The 19,597-nt window shown below is 39.3% G+C and overlaps 1 protein-coding gene across 1 annotated transcript in view; it reads left to right on the top strand.

Annotated features, from left to right (window-relative positions):
* The window catches only part of CFAP54 (cilia and flagella associated protein 54), a 105,892-nt gene that overhangs the window by 24,921 nt on the left and 61,374 nt on the right, over positions 1 to 19,597 (top strand). The window contains 9 exon segments of the mRNA XM_044455813.1: positions 94 to 215; positions 2,453 to 2,623; positions 4,542 to 4,634; positions 6,861 to 7,046; positions 8,488 to 8,630; positions 9,469 to 9,616; positions 10,216 to 10,371; positions 11,148 to 11,270; positions 17,030 to 17,164. Coding sequence (XP_044311748.1) covers positions 94 to 215; positions 2,453 to 2,623; positions 4,542 to 4,634; positions 6,861 to 7,046; positions 8,488 to 8,630; positions 9,469 to 9,616; positions 10,216 to 10,371; positions 11,148 to 11,270; positions 17,030 to 17,164 — 1,277 coding nt within the window.

Genomic DNA, 19,597 nt, shown 5'->3' with positions numbered 1-19,597 from the left:
TAATGCAACCAATTACATACTTGAAAAATCTCATATGGAAAAAACATATTTTGTTTAAAGATTTATCACATAGCTTCAACATTTGCTTTACAGAGACAGATGTACTGAACAAAATAAAAAAGAATAAATTATCCAAAGCTCTCTACCTGATGCAGAAAGCAACACTGTTACTTCCTGTAGGATTACCAGGTTCTTCCGCAAACCAGCTCCTTGAGGTAATATACATAAACAGATGGAAGTTCTCATAGTATTCTTTGTTTTTGTTTGCTTGCTTGTTGCTCTGGTTTTTGGTGCAATTAATATTTAATTTCTCTGTCAGCCAAAGCTCTCTTGGAGATTAACAACAATCTGTACCAAAGAATAAAATACAGTAAAATAGAATAACAGCATAGAAGTTGAATCCAAAATTTAAAACTGAAATTAAAACAATTTGAACAATTAAATAGAGCTGATAAGAGAAAAAAACTGACATAAAGCCCCATATTACATTAAATGCCTCCACATAGAGGGCACTCTTAACATATCACTGAAAGCATATCAGAATTGGTGCCAGGTTTGCCTCAGTGGGAAGAACTTTCCAAAATGGGGGGTGCTGAAAAATCTCTTTTTCCTTGTTTCCATTAGCCAGGCCTCTCTCAGAGATGGCACTTGAAGGAGGGCTGAGTTGTTGAGCAAAATGTCTGGGTAGGTTTAGATTGGGAAAGGCAGTCTGACAGGTGTCACAGTCTCATCTCACAAGAGCAGTTCTTCATTGATGGCTGCCTCCCTTTTCCTCACCCAGGGCACTTCATATTCTCATTGTGGTATTCCATCTCACATTCCCAGCCTCAACTCGACCAGAACCTGCTAACCCAGATGTATCCTACCACTGACTGCCCCACATTGCATAGCCAGAATTAGCCAATAATTTTGAGACTTTCTCATATTTCTAAACTATGCAATAGCTGAAGCATTCTGAGCAGTTTATCTTTCATGAGAGGCAAAGTTGCAGTGTCACATCATGCCAAGGATGCTCCTTTTTTCTTTCACCAGTCAAGCCTGCATAAGAAGTGACAAATTCCACCAGCTGAGTGCTTCGCGCCACTGCAGAGGTGTTTAGGATAGAGGGCCTGAAGTAGATGTTGATTGAGCTTGGATATGTTCTCCAGGCTTGCCACTGCAATGGATATTGAAATGGGCAGTAGTGGCAACCACCCTTTTGGTTTTGTATCAAATGAAGGAGCTAAGATTTAAAATGGATATTCTGGCTGGATTGTTCTTCTGCTTCTTTACCCTGTAGCTCACGAATCAGTGTTTTTTTCATTCCCATATTTTCCCCTTCACTGTTCACCATGTAGTGACTGCTCTCTCTTTCCCTCTGTCCAGAGAGAGGAGGTGACAAGGGCAGTACAGGCAAAATTTGTACAGGAGCTCTCCACACTCTCCACCTGGTTATATAGGATTACACTGTTGATTCTGAAGCACCAAATCCCTATATATTTATACATAATGTCCCTTTCTTGCGGGATATTAGAAATGTACTTTAGCATCTACTTCTTTATGAATTTTTTTCCCCACCAGAACGTTTAAGATGTTTAGCTCAAAACATTTAGCAATTTAGTTCAAAACTACATGTCTGTACCTGAACAATGAATCTTGCTTTAATTTCGTGGCCTGTTGTATTATACAATTTTCAATTCAATATGAGAAGCTTTCTTTATATGTAATTATACAGAAAAAAGACAATTGAAAGGCATTAAGTTTTTACATGTTTTGTACTTAAAATCCATGGCAACTTGAATGTTCTTTCCAGAATGGTTTTTGTTAATTTATGTGCAGCTTGAGAAACGAAGTGTTTTTATAGTCTTCATGAACTGAGTACTTAACACAATTGGAATGGGCAGGTCATCATTTTTATAGATTGAGAATAGGCAGAGATGGTAACTAGCCTAAGGTTACCCAGTGAATTCAGACAAACACTTAATTTTCCAGGTAGAAGTGTGGGGGTGTGTTCATATCAGAACTTTTGCATTGCATTGCATTGCATTGCATTGCATTTTATTTCAGTACAGCACTGATTTTTACACATTTTCTTCCCAAAACTGCACGCAGAAAAGTAGCCGTACAAATTCAGCACTAAATATAAGAGAGGGAGGACAAGACAAAGTCTGGAAAGAGGGATAGGGATAGCTGTTTGTTCAAAGATGCTCTGTACCTATTGATAAAGGAACACACCTCCGTAAAACAAACCAAAACTAGAAACAGTGATTGATCACTGGAAGATGGTATGTGTGCTCCTTGATTAAACAGAAGTTTGAATGGAAAATGTCTGGTCCAGGCACATCAAACCCTACTAATGGGATGCTCTTTCTGTCAGCCCTTTGATTCTGTGTCTATTTTTGCATTCTTGTTTGGATCTTAAATATATGCAATCCAAATACAATATTTCTTTGTCTTTTTCTTTATATCACAGGAAGCACTTACACTAATTCAGAGAGCAGAAGCTGAACAAAATGTGTTATATGCCACTTTCTCACAACCTGCAAGTAGTGTGAAAAGCAAAGTGCCACCTCCTCCCATATTGCTTTTTAGGTCACATTGTTCCATGGCATTTAAGCCTGCGCCATTTGCTTCACATGTGAAGGTAAAGCTTTTTTGGGCTCTCTGCATAAGCACAATTGTTATTGTACAGTACTTTTTTTTACAAATACAAATAATTCACCACTAGGTGGTACAATCTAACCAGTTTTGCCATTTTTCTGTATTCAAAGTTTTTAAAAATTGCATATACATGGTACAGAAGCATATTCATCATTCTGGTAGCACTTTTAGAAAGAAGGCGCTTGGTTATGATCTGATGTCTTAAACTGCACTGTAAAATATTAAGGACAAGTTCTAATGTTATATGCTTTTCGGCACAGGTGAAAACCTTGTTATTTTCCCATCATTTTAAGAATTAGAAATTCATCAGTTTTAACATCCACAGTCATTTTTGCTGTTTATGGTGGTCATTTTCTTTTACTAATTGTTATAATTCTTGCTATTTGTTGTTGTTTTAATTGTTTTATTATAAGCCATCCTGAGATGTTTTTCTCATGTAGGACGGGATACAAATGTTTTAAATAAATAAATAAAACAGTCCTAAATTGTGTTGAAAAATAAGTGCATAAAATATTTAGATAGAAAATTAGTGCAGTTCAACATAGGAGTTACATCTGTGTTTTAACTGAAAATTATTTAAGTACTTTTAAAGTATGTTATATGGCCTGGTGATGTTATATGTGGCTAGGTCATAACAATCTGGATTTTGTTTTTAAAAATTGGATTACCATATGCAAGCCAGCATGCTAGTGCATGCAGCTGAGACTTTCCCACTTGGCTGCCCCAGCCATAAAAACAAACAAACAAACATAAACAAGGAACTCATTATCTCTGGCTTGGTTAGCTTGATGTTTGGGTCTGAGACTCTAGCTTGTCTCTGCCCTGAAAACCCAACATAACCACCCATGAACAAACCAGTGGCTGCTTAGAGGAATGACTAGCCAAAATTCCTGGTTTGAATGTCACCCTGGAAAATTCTTGACTTGTGTAGCTGCTGCTTCTGGCAGGAGGACCCAAGCAGGAGTGTTCAAACAGAATAAATGTTTAATCTGAATTATTGTGACATTCGAACCAGACCTTTGTATGGGCTGCTACGTACACACAAAAGACTTCAGTATCTAAATAAAGCCAGGAATTATTGGGCTTGACAATGTGTTATATTTTGTATAGGTATTGGCATGGCTCAGTCAGTTTGCTTTTCTTTGCGGCTAACACATACCCTTCTTTTGCCTTAAACCTGAAGATAAGATGGCAGTAATAGTCAGCCTATTTTGTATCAGCATCTGTATGCTACAGAACTAGGTACCCTTCGGCTGTTTGTATGCTATACAAAGTTTGTCACAGTTATAAGCTATATTAGAGCTTAAGTTAATTAAAATTATCAAGCTATTTCTTAGCTTTGATTAAGTAGAGACCTGTTTTCCCCTGCAGTGGAGGGCAGGACACGCTTCAATGGAGTGAAGCTCAGGGAATCAAGGTTCAATTTAGATGCCAGGAAATATTTCCTGACAGTTAGGACCCCGAGGGTATGGAATGGGCTTCCATGGGAGGTGGTCGAGGCCCCATCGGTGAGGGTGTTCAAGGATAGGCTAGACATGGACATGGTGGGCATGTTGTGAGTGGAGCTGGCTGGAGCTGGGGGTCAGACTAGATGGCCCAGGAGACCCCTTCTGACTCACTCTGTTTCTATGTTTCTAATTCTATGAAAAGGGAACATGATTATAGTATATAACTGTGGGTTTAAGCTAGCAATATGATCAGAATTTCCCACTTCTCATTCGATATTGTTCAGGTGAGCTCCCTATGGGGGCACAGGAAAATGAACTTATTTTAATATCCAAGCCATATTGATTTGGAAGATACCTTCCCAGATATCTACCGTTTAATTTACTTAGTAAATAGGCTTGGACTGCAATTTCAAATCTGGAAAAAAATTGCTGGTATCTCTCTTTATTTTTAAGGTTTCATGGTATAGTATTTTTGGATGTGTAGCTGAAGGGAGTAATCCAAAAGTCCGGTTAAATAATTACAGTCTTAAGAACACAGCAGAAGCGGTAAGGTGATCTGCACTAATATCCTCAGCAAGCTTGTTTGTCTCTCTGTCATTTTCTTCTGAACTGTATTGCTGGTATGAGCAGGAGAATTACTGTCTGAAAGCTGAGAAGGTAGAGAACCATAAAATACTATGCTTGGGGAATCTGCAGCCTTATACCTGAGAATTCACTCAAATCCCCCTTTTCCTTAGGAACTGCATAAGGAAATATCACTGCTTTCATATGCTTTATTTAGGTATTTGGGACACCAGCACTGTTCAAATCCCCACCTTCTTCTCACACTGATTGAACTGAAATCCAGAGTTACAGTGGTGAGAAAAATAATTGCTAGAAAGAGTTGAAGGTGAAATTCTGCATATTTCATGAGACCAGCATCAGCAGTTGTGTCAGCTTAATGGTACAAACTGATGACTGCAGTTTTATATATGAGGACAAATTGCTAAGGTAGCAGTTCATCTACAGAGTAAAGGAATTGTGAGCTTGGAACTGATAGATCTAGACTAAGATATTTCCATCAGTGCTAACTTGACAGGACAAAACCATTAAAGGTTAAGAGCTACAGTTAGTGTTCCTGAGTTTTAAACAGTTGGTAGTGTATCAAATATTAATGATTGGAAGCTGATATCGTATAGGAGTGGTCGTTGTTTCTGATGATAAAATTGATTCTGCACAAGGAATCATTAAAGGTGCCTTTATGTATAATTAAAAAGGCTTGTGGGGACTGAAGTGTTCTATTTTAGTGTGATTCGTTATCTGGATCTAGATGCAAATCGTAGAGTAGGCACTTCAAACCCAAAGGAATGGTCTTGTTTCATTCTCTTTCTTATATACATTTATCTTTTTAAAAAGATACAAATTCAAATATCATATAATAAAGAAAAAATACATTTTTTAAAAAGTCACCTTTGTGTACCCCTCCTCCAGATCCATGGCTGCCTAGTATTTTTTCCCCTTTCATTTTTCTGCTATTTCAAATATACCCCCTTCTTTCCAAAATTGCAATACATTGATTGAAGGTTTAATACCCTCTCATTTCATTAATACATGCTCAATAAGCAAACACCATATATTGTTAAAATGTTTCTTTTTTACCAATCTTTTTTCATCTTTATCTCACATGTCAACTTGTCATTAACCACTATATTCCAAATGCCTTTATACCATTAAATTAATTGGAGATTCCATGTCTCCTTCCAATTCTTTGCTATTATCAATTTTGCTGATACTGAATTTATTATTAATTCTTTAATATTCAATTTCCATTTCTTTTCACAAAAGCTTAGCAACAATGCTATTTCAGGAACTGCTTCAGTTTTTAAGTTCAGTATCTTACTGATCTTCTTGAAAATCATTATCCAAAATTTCTTAATGTTTTCACATTCCCGCCACATATGGAAATAGATACCCATATTTCATTCACATCTCCAACATAAATTAGAATATTTATTATCCATATAAAATAATTTAACCAATGCCATGCACCCTCCAAAGAAATTAGGAGGGTAGTTACTCGGAGGAGGGCTTTCTCTGCGGTGGCGCCCAATCTATGGAATGCGCTCCCCAGAGAGGTCCACCTGGCGCCATTCTTATTTGTTTTTCGGCGCCAGGTGAAGACCTTTTTATTTAAGCGTCATTTTAATTGTTAATAGTATTTGCTTATTTTATCTGGCCAGGGCGACTTATTTTATATTGTTACTTATTTTATATTGTTATTTTTTTTATTTTAACTTTATGTTGTGAGCCGCCCCGAGGCTTCGGCGAATGGGGCGGCATAGAAATGTTTTAATAAATAAATAAAAATAAATTTCCATACTAATTTATAAAAAAATTCCACTCTGGCTTTTTCTCTAATTAATATTTGACCTAATGATGTGAATAACTATCGAGAACACCATTTTAAAAAGGTGAAGAGGAATGTCTGTTAGAAGGATGTTTGCTTACTACTATGATGGGATTAGAAGACTTGAGGATGTAACTTGGATAATTGGCAGTTTTCCTGTGGAGAAGTTGATCAAGTGGAGCATTCAATCAGGAATTATCCAGGTCTTAGTCAGTTTATTGATGCCTGGTAATTGCAAAGGTATTTGAATATAAGGTGTAATCTACATATTTTCTTGTACGGGATTTATGATTGTCTTTTAACCATAGTGCTAAACAGTTATTTTTAGCATGATGTTATTTATTTCTTTTTACTTTGGTCTTAACAAAGATATTCTTTATTATCAGGTACCTGCTGAAGAAACATGTATTTTAGAAGTAAAAGGCTTGGAGCCCAACCAGAGATATATATTTGCACTTGCTGCATATGATTCAGATGGAAAGCTTATTGGTGATAGCATTGGAGAAACAACTAAGCCAATTCTTGCATATCCTCCTCTTTCAGCAGCTACTGTCCGAGCATACCTAATTCAGGCACAGTATTTTATTAATGACCTATTTGGCATTTTAAAAAATAATTTTCCTTTTGTGTTGAACTATTGCTAGTCCTTCAGCTCTATCGTTGGCATTATGGAATTAGAAATATTATTTGCATTAGATAGCAATACAAAACAGAATTTCTTTACTGGGGCCTTTGAGGAATATTGCGGATCATGCAGCCATACTTTTCTCTTTTCCAGTAATCTGCAAGATTCTGTACTCACAAAATGAAAATAACAGTGGATACAGCAGACCTAAATTTCTTATATATACAAAATCACAACAGTAATGGGAGACAACATTTATGTGTTCCCTTTGTTCATGCGAGCTGCAGCCAGCAAATTATTGAGATCACACTTTGTATATTTAGTACCAAGAGTGTGTGTACCTGGGAATAGTCAGGATGAGTTAGATCATGGGTCCTCAGACTATGGCCTGGGGGTCGGATCCGCCTGCCATGCCCATTTGGGCCCACTGTGTCCACGCCTGCTGCCTCCCACCATGCCCCACGTGCAGGGAGGCAGCGGTTTGCTCGCTCGGAGTAAACGATCTCCCAAGTGAGCAAGCCACTGCCTCGTGCGCCCACCTTGCGGCATGTGTCCGCCCCCACATTGCCTCCCCTCAACCGACGCGTGCACCTGCACCTCACCTCACCTCGCCTCACTGCACACACTGCCCCTGCCTCAGCGCACGCGCCCACCGCGCTGCCCTGCCCCCGCGCTGGCTCGCGCACACCGCTGGCATCATATTTCCGGCCCGCGCCCAGCACCTGCAGATTTCAACTGGCCCCCTGGTGGAAAAGTTTGAGGACCCCTGAGTTAGATGGACAAGAAATATTTAACTCCTATTCGGGAAGGTAAGCAATCTTCTCTTTGTCCAGAAAATGCATTGCATTATTTGAACAGTAAAGTTGACTACACAGAAATCCTTGGATGATGATCTCTGAAAGCAACTAACTCTTCTCCATCAGCTCCTCCTTGCCAATGACAAAAATGTTTCTTTGTGGGAAAAGGAGTAGGTAACAGGTGGAGGATGATGTCAGAGATGATGGGAGAAAGCCACATGCTCTGGAGCTTCTAGCCTTGTGATTTTACATCCACTTCCAAGGTGATGTATTTTGGCTCATGGTCATCTGGGATTCCCTCATTTATCCAACCACCAATGCATTCCTGCCTTTCAGCTGTTTCAGCACTCTCATGTACTAGGTTTGAGAAGAAAGAAACATGTAATATTGTTTCTTCTCTTCTGTTGTTCATGCCGCTAGGGAGATCCACCCTCCATTTTGAAGGATGTTGCTTTGTGTGGTCTATCTACTTTGGTTTGTTTAGAAAAGTAATAATTATTTTTACTAATAAATCTAACAGCTTTAGTTCTGTTAAGTGCATCTTGAAATATGCATTGAAGAGATATTTCAAAAATTGTTATTTTCTTTTAGTCTGCTTTCCAGATTGAAAATTATGCATTATCCAAGAAGGCATTTCAGCCACTCTGGGATAATTTTGTTACATTACCTTTCACTCCTGCTGCTGATGTATCAGTTGCTTCTGTAAGCAGTGCTTTGACTGTGCCTCAGAACAGGTAATTAGTAGAGCTGTGCTTTAAATTATTAATGAATGTATGTATGGTTATTTTTTTCTGAATAGACTGTTAAAATTGTATCTAAAAATAATCAAGAAAATTATTTATCAAAACATTCCAGACCATAATATTAGCTCATTATTATTTGTACTTTCTTAGTTAATTATATTTTGAATATCTTTTGTAATGCTTTTGTACAGGCAAATCCTATGTAGGCTCAGATACAAGGACAGTATGCCAACATAATTTCACAAACTGAAGCATAGCAGTGGGTCCCATGTTTAGCATCAGTGACCCAGTTCTTAGCAGAACAAGCCACCATGGTGGTTTATTGTTTGCTGCTGTATGAGCTGGTGCATGCTGGCCACTATTCACATAATAGCCAATGAACCGTGGCTTATCTTGTCATTTGAATCTGGGCTCTTGTATTTGTACTATTTTATGGTGGTTTAATCTTCCAGTAAGGCATGCCACTCAGGTTCAGAGAACATAAACTGTGGCCATGTTGTGATTATGCAGATAGCTCCTGCTGCTACAGGCCACAGTTACACAGTGGCTTATTTTGATTGTGCTGACTTAGCTGCAGTGTCAGTGCCACTGTACTAGCAGCAGCCATCTTCATCATAGATTGTATAGCGGTGATGTTGCATAGCACAGAAATGCTGTGATATCATGAGAGGGAACAAGACATGGAACATTTGAGTCCCATCCAAAAGGGTTTACCTGCCACCACAAAACTAGCAGCATCTTTTAGTCTGAGGTAACACCACAACTTTCTGTGTTATTACTCTTCATTAGTGTCTGGTAATAAAACTTATATTTTGTACATATTTTGTAGATTAATTCCTGAAGCTGTCTCTCGGGCATCTCCAAACCTCTTATACCTGTTCATCAGGAGCATTTTTATTATCAGTGACATCAGTGTGAATGAAGGAGCTTTCTTCTGTGATTCCATTTGTCTCAATGAACTTAAATATAACAGACAAGTATGTGTGGTGCAGGAGTATATTTTGGATTAATCTTAGCTTTTTTGCTCTTAACTTTTTTATTACAAAGGATTTGAGGATAAAGCTATCATTTATTTGAGGATAAATAACATGGACTGTATATTATCTTCAGTATCAGACTGTATGAGTTAGACTCATAGGATTTCGGTTGCTCACTATGCAAGCAGAATGCTGGACTAAATAGTCTTTTTAAGTAATCCAGCACCACTCTTATGTTTTTATGCACCTACAAAAGCAAAGTACTTGTGTGTTCAGGCTTGATACAAATTGATACATTATGTGCCTTTCTGAACACATGTATCAAGCCATGTGTGCTAGGTGTTATATCTTGATTTCTAACTCTATTTCCCTGTCATGGCACCTTATCAAATAATTTCCTAAGCCTGATCCAATTTCTTATAGACAAAAGAGAGTATTTTGATCCTGAAATGAAAGTTGTTACATTGATAACAAGACTAATCAGAAAGAGCTAAAAGATTCTGTGTCATACACTATTTCTATTAGTGGAAATAAATTCCTTTTTCTTATTCCTGTGACATCATATAAATATGTAGACTAAAATAGATCTTCCTTTTCAGGTTGCTAGAGTAGCTGAATGTGGTCGAATGCTAGTGGCAGTTGAACTCAGTAACTGGTTAAATGATGTACATTATGCCCTACAGTCTGTTGTCCATTGTTATGGCCTTATAGCTCCTCTGATCTATCACAAGATTCCTTCACAGCCAATTATTCAGGTAAGAGTACTTCTTAAAATATTAGGCTATATAATGTTGTGTGGAATGCAATGGCAAAAATACAGGTAGTAGAAACTGAAGTGCTTCAAAAGTCTTGGCAGTGTGTTACTTCAAAGTATTATTAGAAACTAAGATGGTTAAAAATCAATTAAAACTCACTTAGAACTGAACTGGGATCTATGTTGTAGTCTATTGGCCATGTAACCTAACATCTTTGGACCAGTCACTAACTCTCATGATAACCCATCTCATAGGGTTGTTGTAAGAATAAAAATGGAAAGGTGGAGTACCATATAAGCTGTCTTGGCTTAAGTGGAAGAAGAAAAAGGCAACATATTAAAATAGTGATTGGACTATTACTACTACTACTAGTAATTCCTTCTGTTGGACATGATTGAAGATTTCAAATTATATAGAACAGATAATCAAGCAAAAGAGGAATATGGCCAGTTGACATCTATAGAGCCAGTAGTTATGCTGGGAGTTGCAGGGCTTTATTTATTTATTTTGGTTTAAACATGTGCCGAAGTGTTCCCTGAGGCACTTGAAGAAATTAGCAACTAATTATGCAGTTGTGTATCTTTTGGGCTTAGAAACATACAACAGGCAATAATGAATTAGTACAGATCATGCTAAAAATTTATTGCTTATTCCAAACTGCAGTACTTTTAAATTTTACATTCAGATGTAAATATTTACATATAGATATATTTTTGCACACCATTCATGCATTATTCTGTAGCTGTGATGCTAAATGGCTATACTTATATTTTCAGATCATTATTAAATGTCTCACAGTTCTTCAAGAAATCCCAAATATTACATGGCAAAGAAGACCAGTAGTCTGCTATGAGAGTATTCAGCACATGATAGCCTGTTCCTGTTTTTTCACAGCAAAGGTATTTATTATTTCTAGGAATTTGTATTAGGAGCTCATTTATGTATTTTAAAATACTTAAAATAAACAATATTTAGTATGTACAACAAACACTGAGCAAAAATGAGATAAAACTTAGAGCATGTTAAATTTGAGATGTGGAGAAAACGTATTTTCATATAATAGAATATACTTAAAGTTGTGTTGAAAATAAGAAGAAAAATGAATGTTCTGGCAAAATGGTGATTAAATTCCACAAAAGGGGGAAAAACACAAATATCTATAGGAAAAAAACTGCAAGTATCTCTAGAGTCCTTGAGAGACAAAACACAAGTGAGGCTGGCTAATACCAAGACAAAGAGCGTGGCATCCCCAAACAGATGGTGTAGTTCTCTAGAGATATTTGCAGTTTTTCCACTTTTGTGGGGGTCCTGCATTCCTAGCCGCCATAAATGTGGATGGCTGACAGTCAACCTTGCTTAAGTGAAACTACAGTGAGACAGTGGATATGGGTGTTCTGCTGCATATTCTTTCCACCTTCTCTTTATTTTGTCCTGGCCAGTTAAAGTCTCCCCCTGTTTCTCTTCGAGCATTTCTAAGCTAGATTTGAATTATGCTTTGATTTCTTCGATCTTCTGGAAGAGGTGTCTTGTTTTTCCTTTTCTGTTGTTCTGTTTCTTTCCAAAAGTTGTTGTAATAATTCTTTACGTCTCTATATGATAGTAGCAGAAAAGTTGCATTCAGAATTTGGACCCTGTTTCTGTCACCTTTTCCTTTTATTGTCTAGTCCTTAGCCTTTTGTTAGTGATTGTGATGTTTCTTTTATCGTCCATTTAGGCATACTCTTTTTTTGGCTACAGGAATGGTCTTTTTGCACTCTTTTCTGATAATGTTTCCAGTTTCACTTCTGGTTCCTAGTCAGTTAAGTTGAGTAATGCAAATCTGTGCTTTATGTAGACTTCAAATTCAGGGCAGGGCAGGAAGGCATGTGTTGGAGGCATCCCTCTCCCCACTTTTGCTTTGTCTCTCTGTATTTATTTATTTAAAGTTTTTGTATGTCGTCCTCTTGCTATATAGCCTCGGAACAGTTCACACAAATAAATATCATACAAATACAGTTAAAACCCGGAAACACCCCGGCTGCCCAATTAAAACCTATAAATATTAAACGTTGCTAAAATATTGTTTGAATAAAAAGGTCTTAGCCTGGCATCGAAAAACAAATAATGACGGCGCCAGGCAGACCTCTCTGGGGAGCGCATTCCACAGATTTCATTTATTTATTTATTTATTTAATTTCTCGATTTATATCCTGCCTTTTTCTGACAAAGGGCTCAAGGCAGCTTACATCATTCTCCTCCTCCATCTTATCCCCACAACAACAACCCTGCGAGGTAGGTTGGGCTGAGAGTCTGTGACTGGCCCAAAGTCACCCAGTTGGCTCCATGGCTGAGCGGGGACTAGGACCCGGATCGTCTGAGTTCCAGTCCCACACTCTTAACCACTACACCACACTGGCTCTCAGATGGTGATGATATTCTGCAGTATTTTTTTTTAAGTACTCAGTTGTATAGCTTAAGTATTGATTATTCATAACTTGGATGGTTGTAACACATGGCCTGTTAGTGATCTGTTTTAGCTTTAGTATGATTTTTGATATTCTTTTGAAGGTGGTTCATGGAGAAGGACTGCCCTAGATGTCTTGGTATATAGACACTCCTGGCCTGGACGGTTCAGCTAATTTTAGCCAACAGACTATCTCAAAGTTTTTCTTTTTGCAAGTAAATTGCATTATACCTTTTGCAGTTGAAGTTTATTAAGCCAAGTCTTTGGCTTGATTTATATCTGGCATTCCAATATGTATCTCTGGTGGAAGATTCTCAGGTGGAAGGAGTTCAGTCTAGTTTCCTTGGGAATATTCTGTGAGAAAAGCAAATATCTATTTTGAAGTGGGTATCTAATCAGTTACATGCCAGGCTTGGATAAATGCTTTTAAATTGTCACTTTAACTGCCCCTCACTCCTGCAGTTCCTGATAGCTGTGCTTATTGCTCTTAGATTCATTTGTCAGTCAGTGGATGAGGGGAATAGAGAAGAAAGAACTTGAGATTTTTTCCCCTTAGGATCTGGGCAATTATTGTTTAAGGGAAGGCACAGCTCTCTTATAAAGAGATTAATAGATCTCTTTATAGATCTGCAGTATTTGAGAAATGCAACTGATAAATGATCTAAAATAGGGAATTGTTAGAGCTTCATATGAGACTAAATTTTCCTAAATATAGGAAAGCATTTATGCTTGCTTGCTTCCCCTCTGCATTAAGTGGATGATTTAACAAGTGATTGTGTTTGTGCAGAAATGAGTAATAATAGCGTTTCTGTACTGTAACTTGTGTTGGGACTGCAGAAAGAAACTGATTCTCCTTTTAGGAAGAACTCTCCCAGGACTCTTTCCCAAAGATGTGGCCCTTTTCTGCTTAAGGGATGATTTATCCAATATCATAGAAAGTTGCAAAAGTTTTTCTTTATTGCAGTACAAATTAGGAAAAATATACTGGGCATTTAAGAAACTGTTCTATCAGCTTTGATTGCTGCATTTTTTTTTACTTGGTGGCAAAGATCTGACTGATCACGCCCCAATAAAAATTCATACATTGCTACATAGTAGGGTAAATTATTTCTGGAAGGAGGTGCCCTGAAATCTCATGTTTCTGATGGCCATAGATGGTACACTGAGGTTGTTAAGTAAGAACCGGACAGAGATTTTAGTACTTCATGATCCCTGGAATCATCACAATAGATGAATAGGTGGTAGAAAGAAATTATCCATCATGATAACTTTAGTGATAAAATTATGGTCATTTGCCCTATCCAGCTAGAGATCTGAGGTATACTTAGTTAACATGTAATCTGGAAAGGCATTCAAGAAGTGATGCATAAAATGATGCTGGGATTTTATTGTCTCACCACAAGCTGTATATTAGCCTCATAGTGTAATGCCTCATAAGCCATTCAATGTCCTAAAATGCTTCTGCAACTGGAATTCACTGGAGTGGAAAACACCATACCAATATGAACGTGGCACTTGTGACAAAAGCAGAAATCTTTGCTACAAATTGTCAACAAAATCTTGCTGCAAGTAATTCTGTGATTCTTTTCAATGTCTGGAAATCAAGTGCCCATGGCTGCCTTGGTTTATTGTGCCATAAATTCCTGAAATCTAGAACTTACTTAGGCATACTTATCTCTGACCTACACACACACACACACACACACACAGAAAGAAAATTATGTTTCATGGGCTCAGATCTTGGCAAGTGTTAAATTTATTTGTGCAAATTCCACAAATATTATTTATTTGGACTGCTGTAATTCCTCTCTCAATGCTTGTTGTTGTTGTTGTTGTTGTTGTTATTATTAGAACATTTCTATGCCGCCCCTTGCCGAAGCCTCGGGGCGGCTTACAACACAATAAAATACAATACAATATAAAAATAACAATATAAAATTAAGATTAATAATATAAAATAAATAAAAAATATAAATGATATGAAAAAAGTTATAAAAGAAAAGAAAAGAAGTCGCCCTGGCCAGATAAATAAGTAAATATTGTTAACAATTAAAATGACTTTTAAGTAAAAAGGTCTTCACCTGGCGCTGAAAAACAAATAACAACGGCGCCAGGCGGACCCTCTGGGGAGCACATTCCATAGATTGGGCACCACCGCAGAGAAAGCCCTCCTCCGAGTACATACCCTCCTAATTTCTTTCACGGAGGGTTCCCGGAGAAGGGCCTCTCCCGCAGATCTCAAGGGGCGGTCGGGCATATATGGATGTAAGCGCTCCTTCAGGTAACCAGGTCCCAAGCCGTTTAGGGCTTTATAGGTCATAACCAACACCTTGAATTGGGCCCGGACTTCAATGGGAAGCCAGTGAAGCTGTCGGAGGACTGGAGTCATGTGAGCATAACGCCCCGTCCCCGTCAGCAACCTGGCAGCTCTATTTTGAACCAATTGAAGTATCTGGACCGTCTTCAAGGGAAGCCCCACGTAAAGCGCGTTACAGAAGTCAAGGCGGGAAGTCACCAGCGCGTGTGTCACCGTCGCCAGGCAGTCGTACTCCAGGTAGGGGCGCAGCTGATTAATCAGCCGAAGCTGAAGGAAAGCGCTCCTCGCCACCGCTGTCACCTGAGCTTCCAATGAAAGCTCCAGGTCGAGGAGTACTCCTAAGCTGCGGACCTTGTCCCTAAGAGGGAGTGCAACCCCATTCAGGGCCAGGTCAAATCCACCCTCTCCGAAGCCCGATCCGCCAATCAACAGGACCTCCGTCTTGTCTGGATTGAGCTTCAGTTTATTGGCTCTCATCCAGCCCATTACCTCGGCCAAGCACCGGTTGAGCACAGCCACTGCCTCACCTGGATTAGTGGAAAATGAGAGGTAGAGCTGGGTATCATCAGCGTACTGATGATTCCGTAGCCCACACCTCCTGATGACCTCTCCCAGCGGTTTCATATAGATGTTAAACAGCAAAGGGGACAAAATGGACCCCTGTGGTACTCCATGGCATAGCTGCCATGGTGCAGAGCCATAGTCCCCCAGCACTACCTTCTGGAATCGGCCGTTGAGATAGGAGCGGAACCACTGCAAAGCAGTGCCTCCGACCCCCAATCCCGCTAGCCTATCCAGAAGGATACCATGGTCGATGGTATCAAAAGCCGCTGAGAGGTCCAGAAGAACCAACAGAGACGCACTCCCCCTGTCCTTCTCCCTGCACAGGTCATCGTACAGGGCGACCAAGGCAGATTCAGTACCGTACCCGGGTCTGAAGCCGGACTGAAATGGGTCCAGATAATCAGTTTCATCCAAGAGTGCTTGGAGTTGTCCCGCCACCACCCGCTCCAATACCTTGCCCAGAAACGGGATGTTGGCCACTGGTCTATAGTTAGTGGCCATCTCTGGATCCAGTGACGCTTTCTTCAGGACCGGTCGGACTACCGCCTCCTTTAAAGGGGCAGGCACCCGACCCTCCCTCAGAGAAGCGTTAACCACTTCCAAGATCCAGGTCCCAATCCCGTGCTTGGAATTATTTATTAATCAAGACGGGCAAGGGTCCAATAGGCAAGTGGTGGGACGTACTCGTCCAAGCACCTTGTCCACATCATCGGGCCGCAATAACTGGAATTCATCCAATAATTCTGGACCAGACGGCAGCATTGGCGTCTCCCCAGAAACCTCTGATTCATTAGTGGAGTCCAGCTCGTGACGAATCTGAGCGATTTTCTCCCTGAAATGCCTGGCAAAGTCGTCACAGCGGGCCTTTGAGGGTGGAACTGTATCTTCCTTAGGACCCGGGCGAACCAGGCCTTGCACCACTCGAAAAAGCTCCGCCGGGCGGCATTGTGAGGAGGCAATGGAAGTGGAAAAAAACTTTTTTCGCCGCCTTCACCGCCACAGTATAGGCCTGATAGTGGGCTTTCAAGTGTGTTCGGTCAGATTCATCCCGTGATTTCCTCCACCTATGCTCTAGCCGTCTTCCCACCTGCTTCATCGCCCGCAATTCAGGTGTATACCAAGCAGTAGCTCTGAAAAGCAGCAAAAATGGATGGGACACTCAGGAGAAAAAAACGTATTCACACCCCGCTCTTGTGTGCATATGGAAGTGCTTTATAAATACACAGAAACTTCTTTAGGTTTAAGGTTGGGCTTATATGATGGCGCAGGTTTCTGTTATTTTTATAGAAGAACTTGTGAATATTGTCTGAAAATACAAAATATATATTCAATAGGTTTTGCATTCATGGAAAGAATATGAATTGGCAATAGTTATTATTAACTATGGGAAAAGATTGCTGGATTCCTCACAGGCACCATCTCAAATGGCTGTACCTGAAGAAGCAATGGATGAAGTCCTAGAAGATGAGGTAACTCCTCTAGCTTTTCCTTTCTTCTTTTGATAGGCTTCTGTACACTAAAGTAGTATCAGTACATGCCATTGTTCAGAAAATGTTAACTAACACAGGCTTGAAAAGTTTGAAATTTACCAAGCTGAATAAAACTCGGTAGCCATGTACTGTAGCTTGCCAAGGATTTAACCATCACTATTCTAGTAAGAAGGCATCCATGATAGCTTAACTTTCCTCCCATGCTCCCTTGCCACACACATACACCTTGCCCATGGCAGTATATGAAATATGTGACCTGGCTTTTGTCAAGTTCTTCCATCTGGCTTCTCCTCTTTTCACTTTGTTCCTTGCCTTCACCAGTCGGGCTTTGTGCTGACACCCCTGTCCAGGCATCTCTAAGTTCCATTTTTCTCACTAGTGTTGAACACTTTGAAATTCATATCCATGTTAAACATTTTCTCAGACCAGCTACTTCCACTGTGCCTCCTTTTCATAAATTAGTTGCCAACTTGGAGTTTGCAGTTAGTACTCTCAGTTCTTACCAAACCACCTCACAAAACTTTCGTGTCTCTCTGTCTTAATCTTTCCCAAAAGGCTATGTTTCTAGTAGCAATTACATCTGCTAAAAGGAACTAAAAACTCTGTGAGAGATTACCTCGGTGGAGTTTTTTTTTTAATTATCTATTGCTCCAGCCTAATCTATCATTCATCATCAGACTTAAGCCATTTTCTTGCCATTCTTCAGTTCCAAGTCTTTTCTCCCCTTGGCTTGGCATAAGTTGGATGTGGGTAGAACCATAAAAATTCCATCAGGCAAACAGTTTACATATGTACTCATTTATTTCCTGAAATAAATCATCTGGATCAATCTAGCATTGAATAAAAGGCACATGTATCTTCATGTCATAAGAAATTCAGTGACTGCCAAAACCTAGAGCTGTTACTACCCTGCTGCATTCAGGGCAAATGCTCCAGTGATAGAAATATGTAAAACTATCACCTGGTCCAGCTCAGTACTTTGTGAAATACTACAAATTGAGACTGGAGATTCTGCAGAGGCCACCTGGAGACAGAGAATGTTGCAACAGGTGCTACCTCTAAGACTCAACCTCACTTCTCCCACATTTCACTGATTGGCTTGTGTGCATTGCATTGTGGACACCCCCTGTGTAGAGAGGGGCATGGAACATCACCATGAAGTTTCCTTTTTGTTCCGAATAAATGACACTTCTACACTGTACCCAAAGTTACAGATGTTGAGGCATATGGTATGTTGGATTTCTTAAACTATTTGTCCATGTCCTCTCAGGAGCAGGGGGACTCCTCAAACTGTTTGTATCCTTTCTTCCTTCTTCCTAATAGAAATAAGTGCTTAGGTTTCTAAGTTATTCTACCTACTGTTGCTTATAAAACATCTGGAGAGAGAAGGAACCAGGTGGAGGGACTAGGTAAAAGCCTGACCACATTTTTCTTGCCTTGCATTGGGGGAGGTGAGAGTGGGGCTTGACCCATTGTGGATACTTCATTTGCTCAAAAGAAGAAGGCATTTTCATGGTGAGTGAAGCTTGGTCTGTTGTACCTGGTAGAGTCTGTTTGACTTGGTCACAGACTCTGCAAGTCTGAACAAAATTTAAATGATTTTAGAAAGCTATAATTTAGAGTCTCAAGAGATGTTGTAAGCTTTTTTGTCTCTCTAAAATAGCAATAATGTATTCATTTTTTCTTATTGTGGCTTTTATCATGTTCAAGAAAACAGGGAAAACAGTAATTTGTTATGAAATGCAAGCTAAAAGCTATCACAAATGCAAAAGCATCACTTCAGTGGGAGAATATTTTAACTTCCAAGAATATATATTTTTGCTGCACCGAAAGTGGCTACTTTTGAACAAAAGAAACATCAAAGGGAGCCCCTGAAATATAACTTACCAAGTTGTTCGATTCTGTCACCTCTGGCTTTAATGATAATAATAATGATAACAGGATCTATCCATGTACAAGTGTAATTAGAAGTACTAGAGGATTTACACTTATAACATTTGTGTTTTATATCCCTTTGGTTTCGGCATTTACATTTTTCCTCTATACCTACCAAATGATGTATAATCAATTTAAAAATTACTGTAATTTATAATTTTAATAATACAACCTCCCTACTGTGCCTGGTGCCAAATTTGCCATGTTTTCAGTGCCTGGTCAAGACAACCCTCTATGTTGTTGTTGTTAGTCACAAAATCGTGTCTGACCCATCGCCACCCCATGGACAACATTCTTCCAGGCCCTCCTGTCCTCCACCATCCCCCAGAGTCCACTTAAGCTCACGCCAACTACTTCAGTGACTCCATCTAGCCACCTCATTCTCTGTTCTCTGCTGTCCCCTTCTTCTTTTGCCATCTAACCCTCTATGTGGATGTCCTTAAAATTCTTTTAGTTTATCCAGAGATCCAAGGGGAA

This window comes from Varanus komodoensis, unplaced genomic scaffold, assembly GCF_004798865.1.
Source record: "Varanus komodoensis strain SLA01 unplaced genomic scaffold, ASM479886v1 scaffold8, whole genome shotgun sequence".
Lineage (NCBI taxonomy): Eukaryota > Metazoa > Chordata > Lepidosauria > Squamata > Varanidae > Varanus > Varanus komodoensis.
This window is presented reverse-complemented; position numbering and strand designations above follow the sequence as displayed.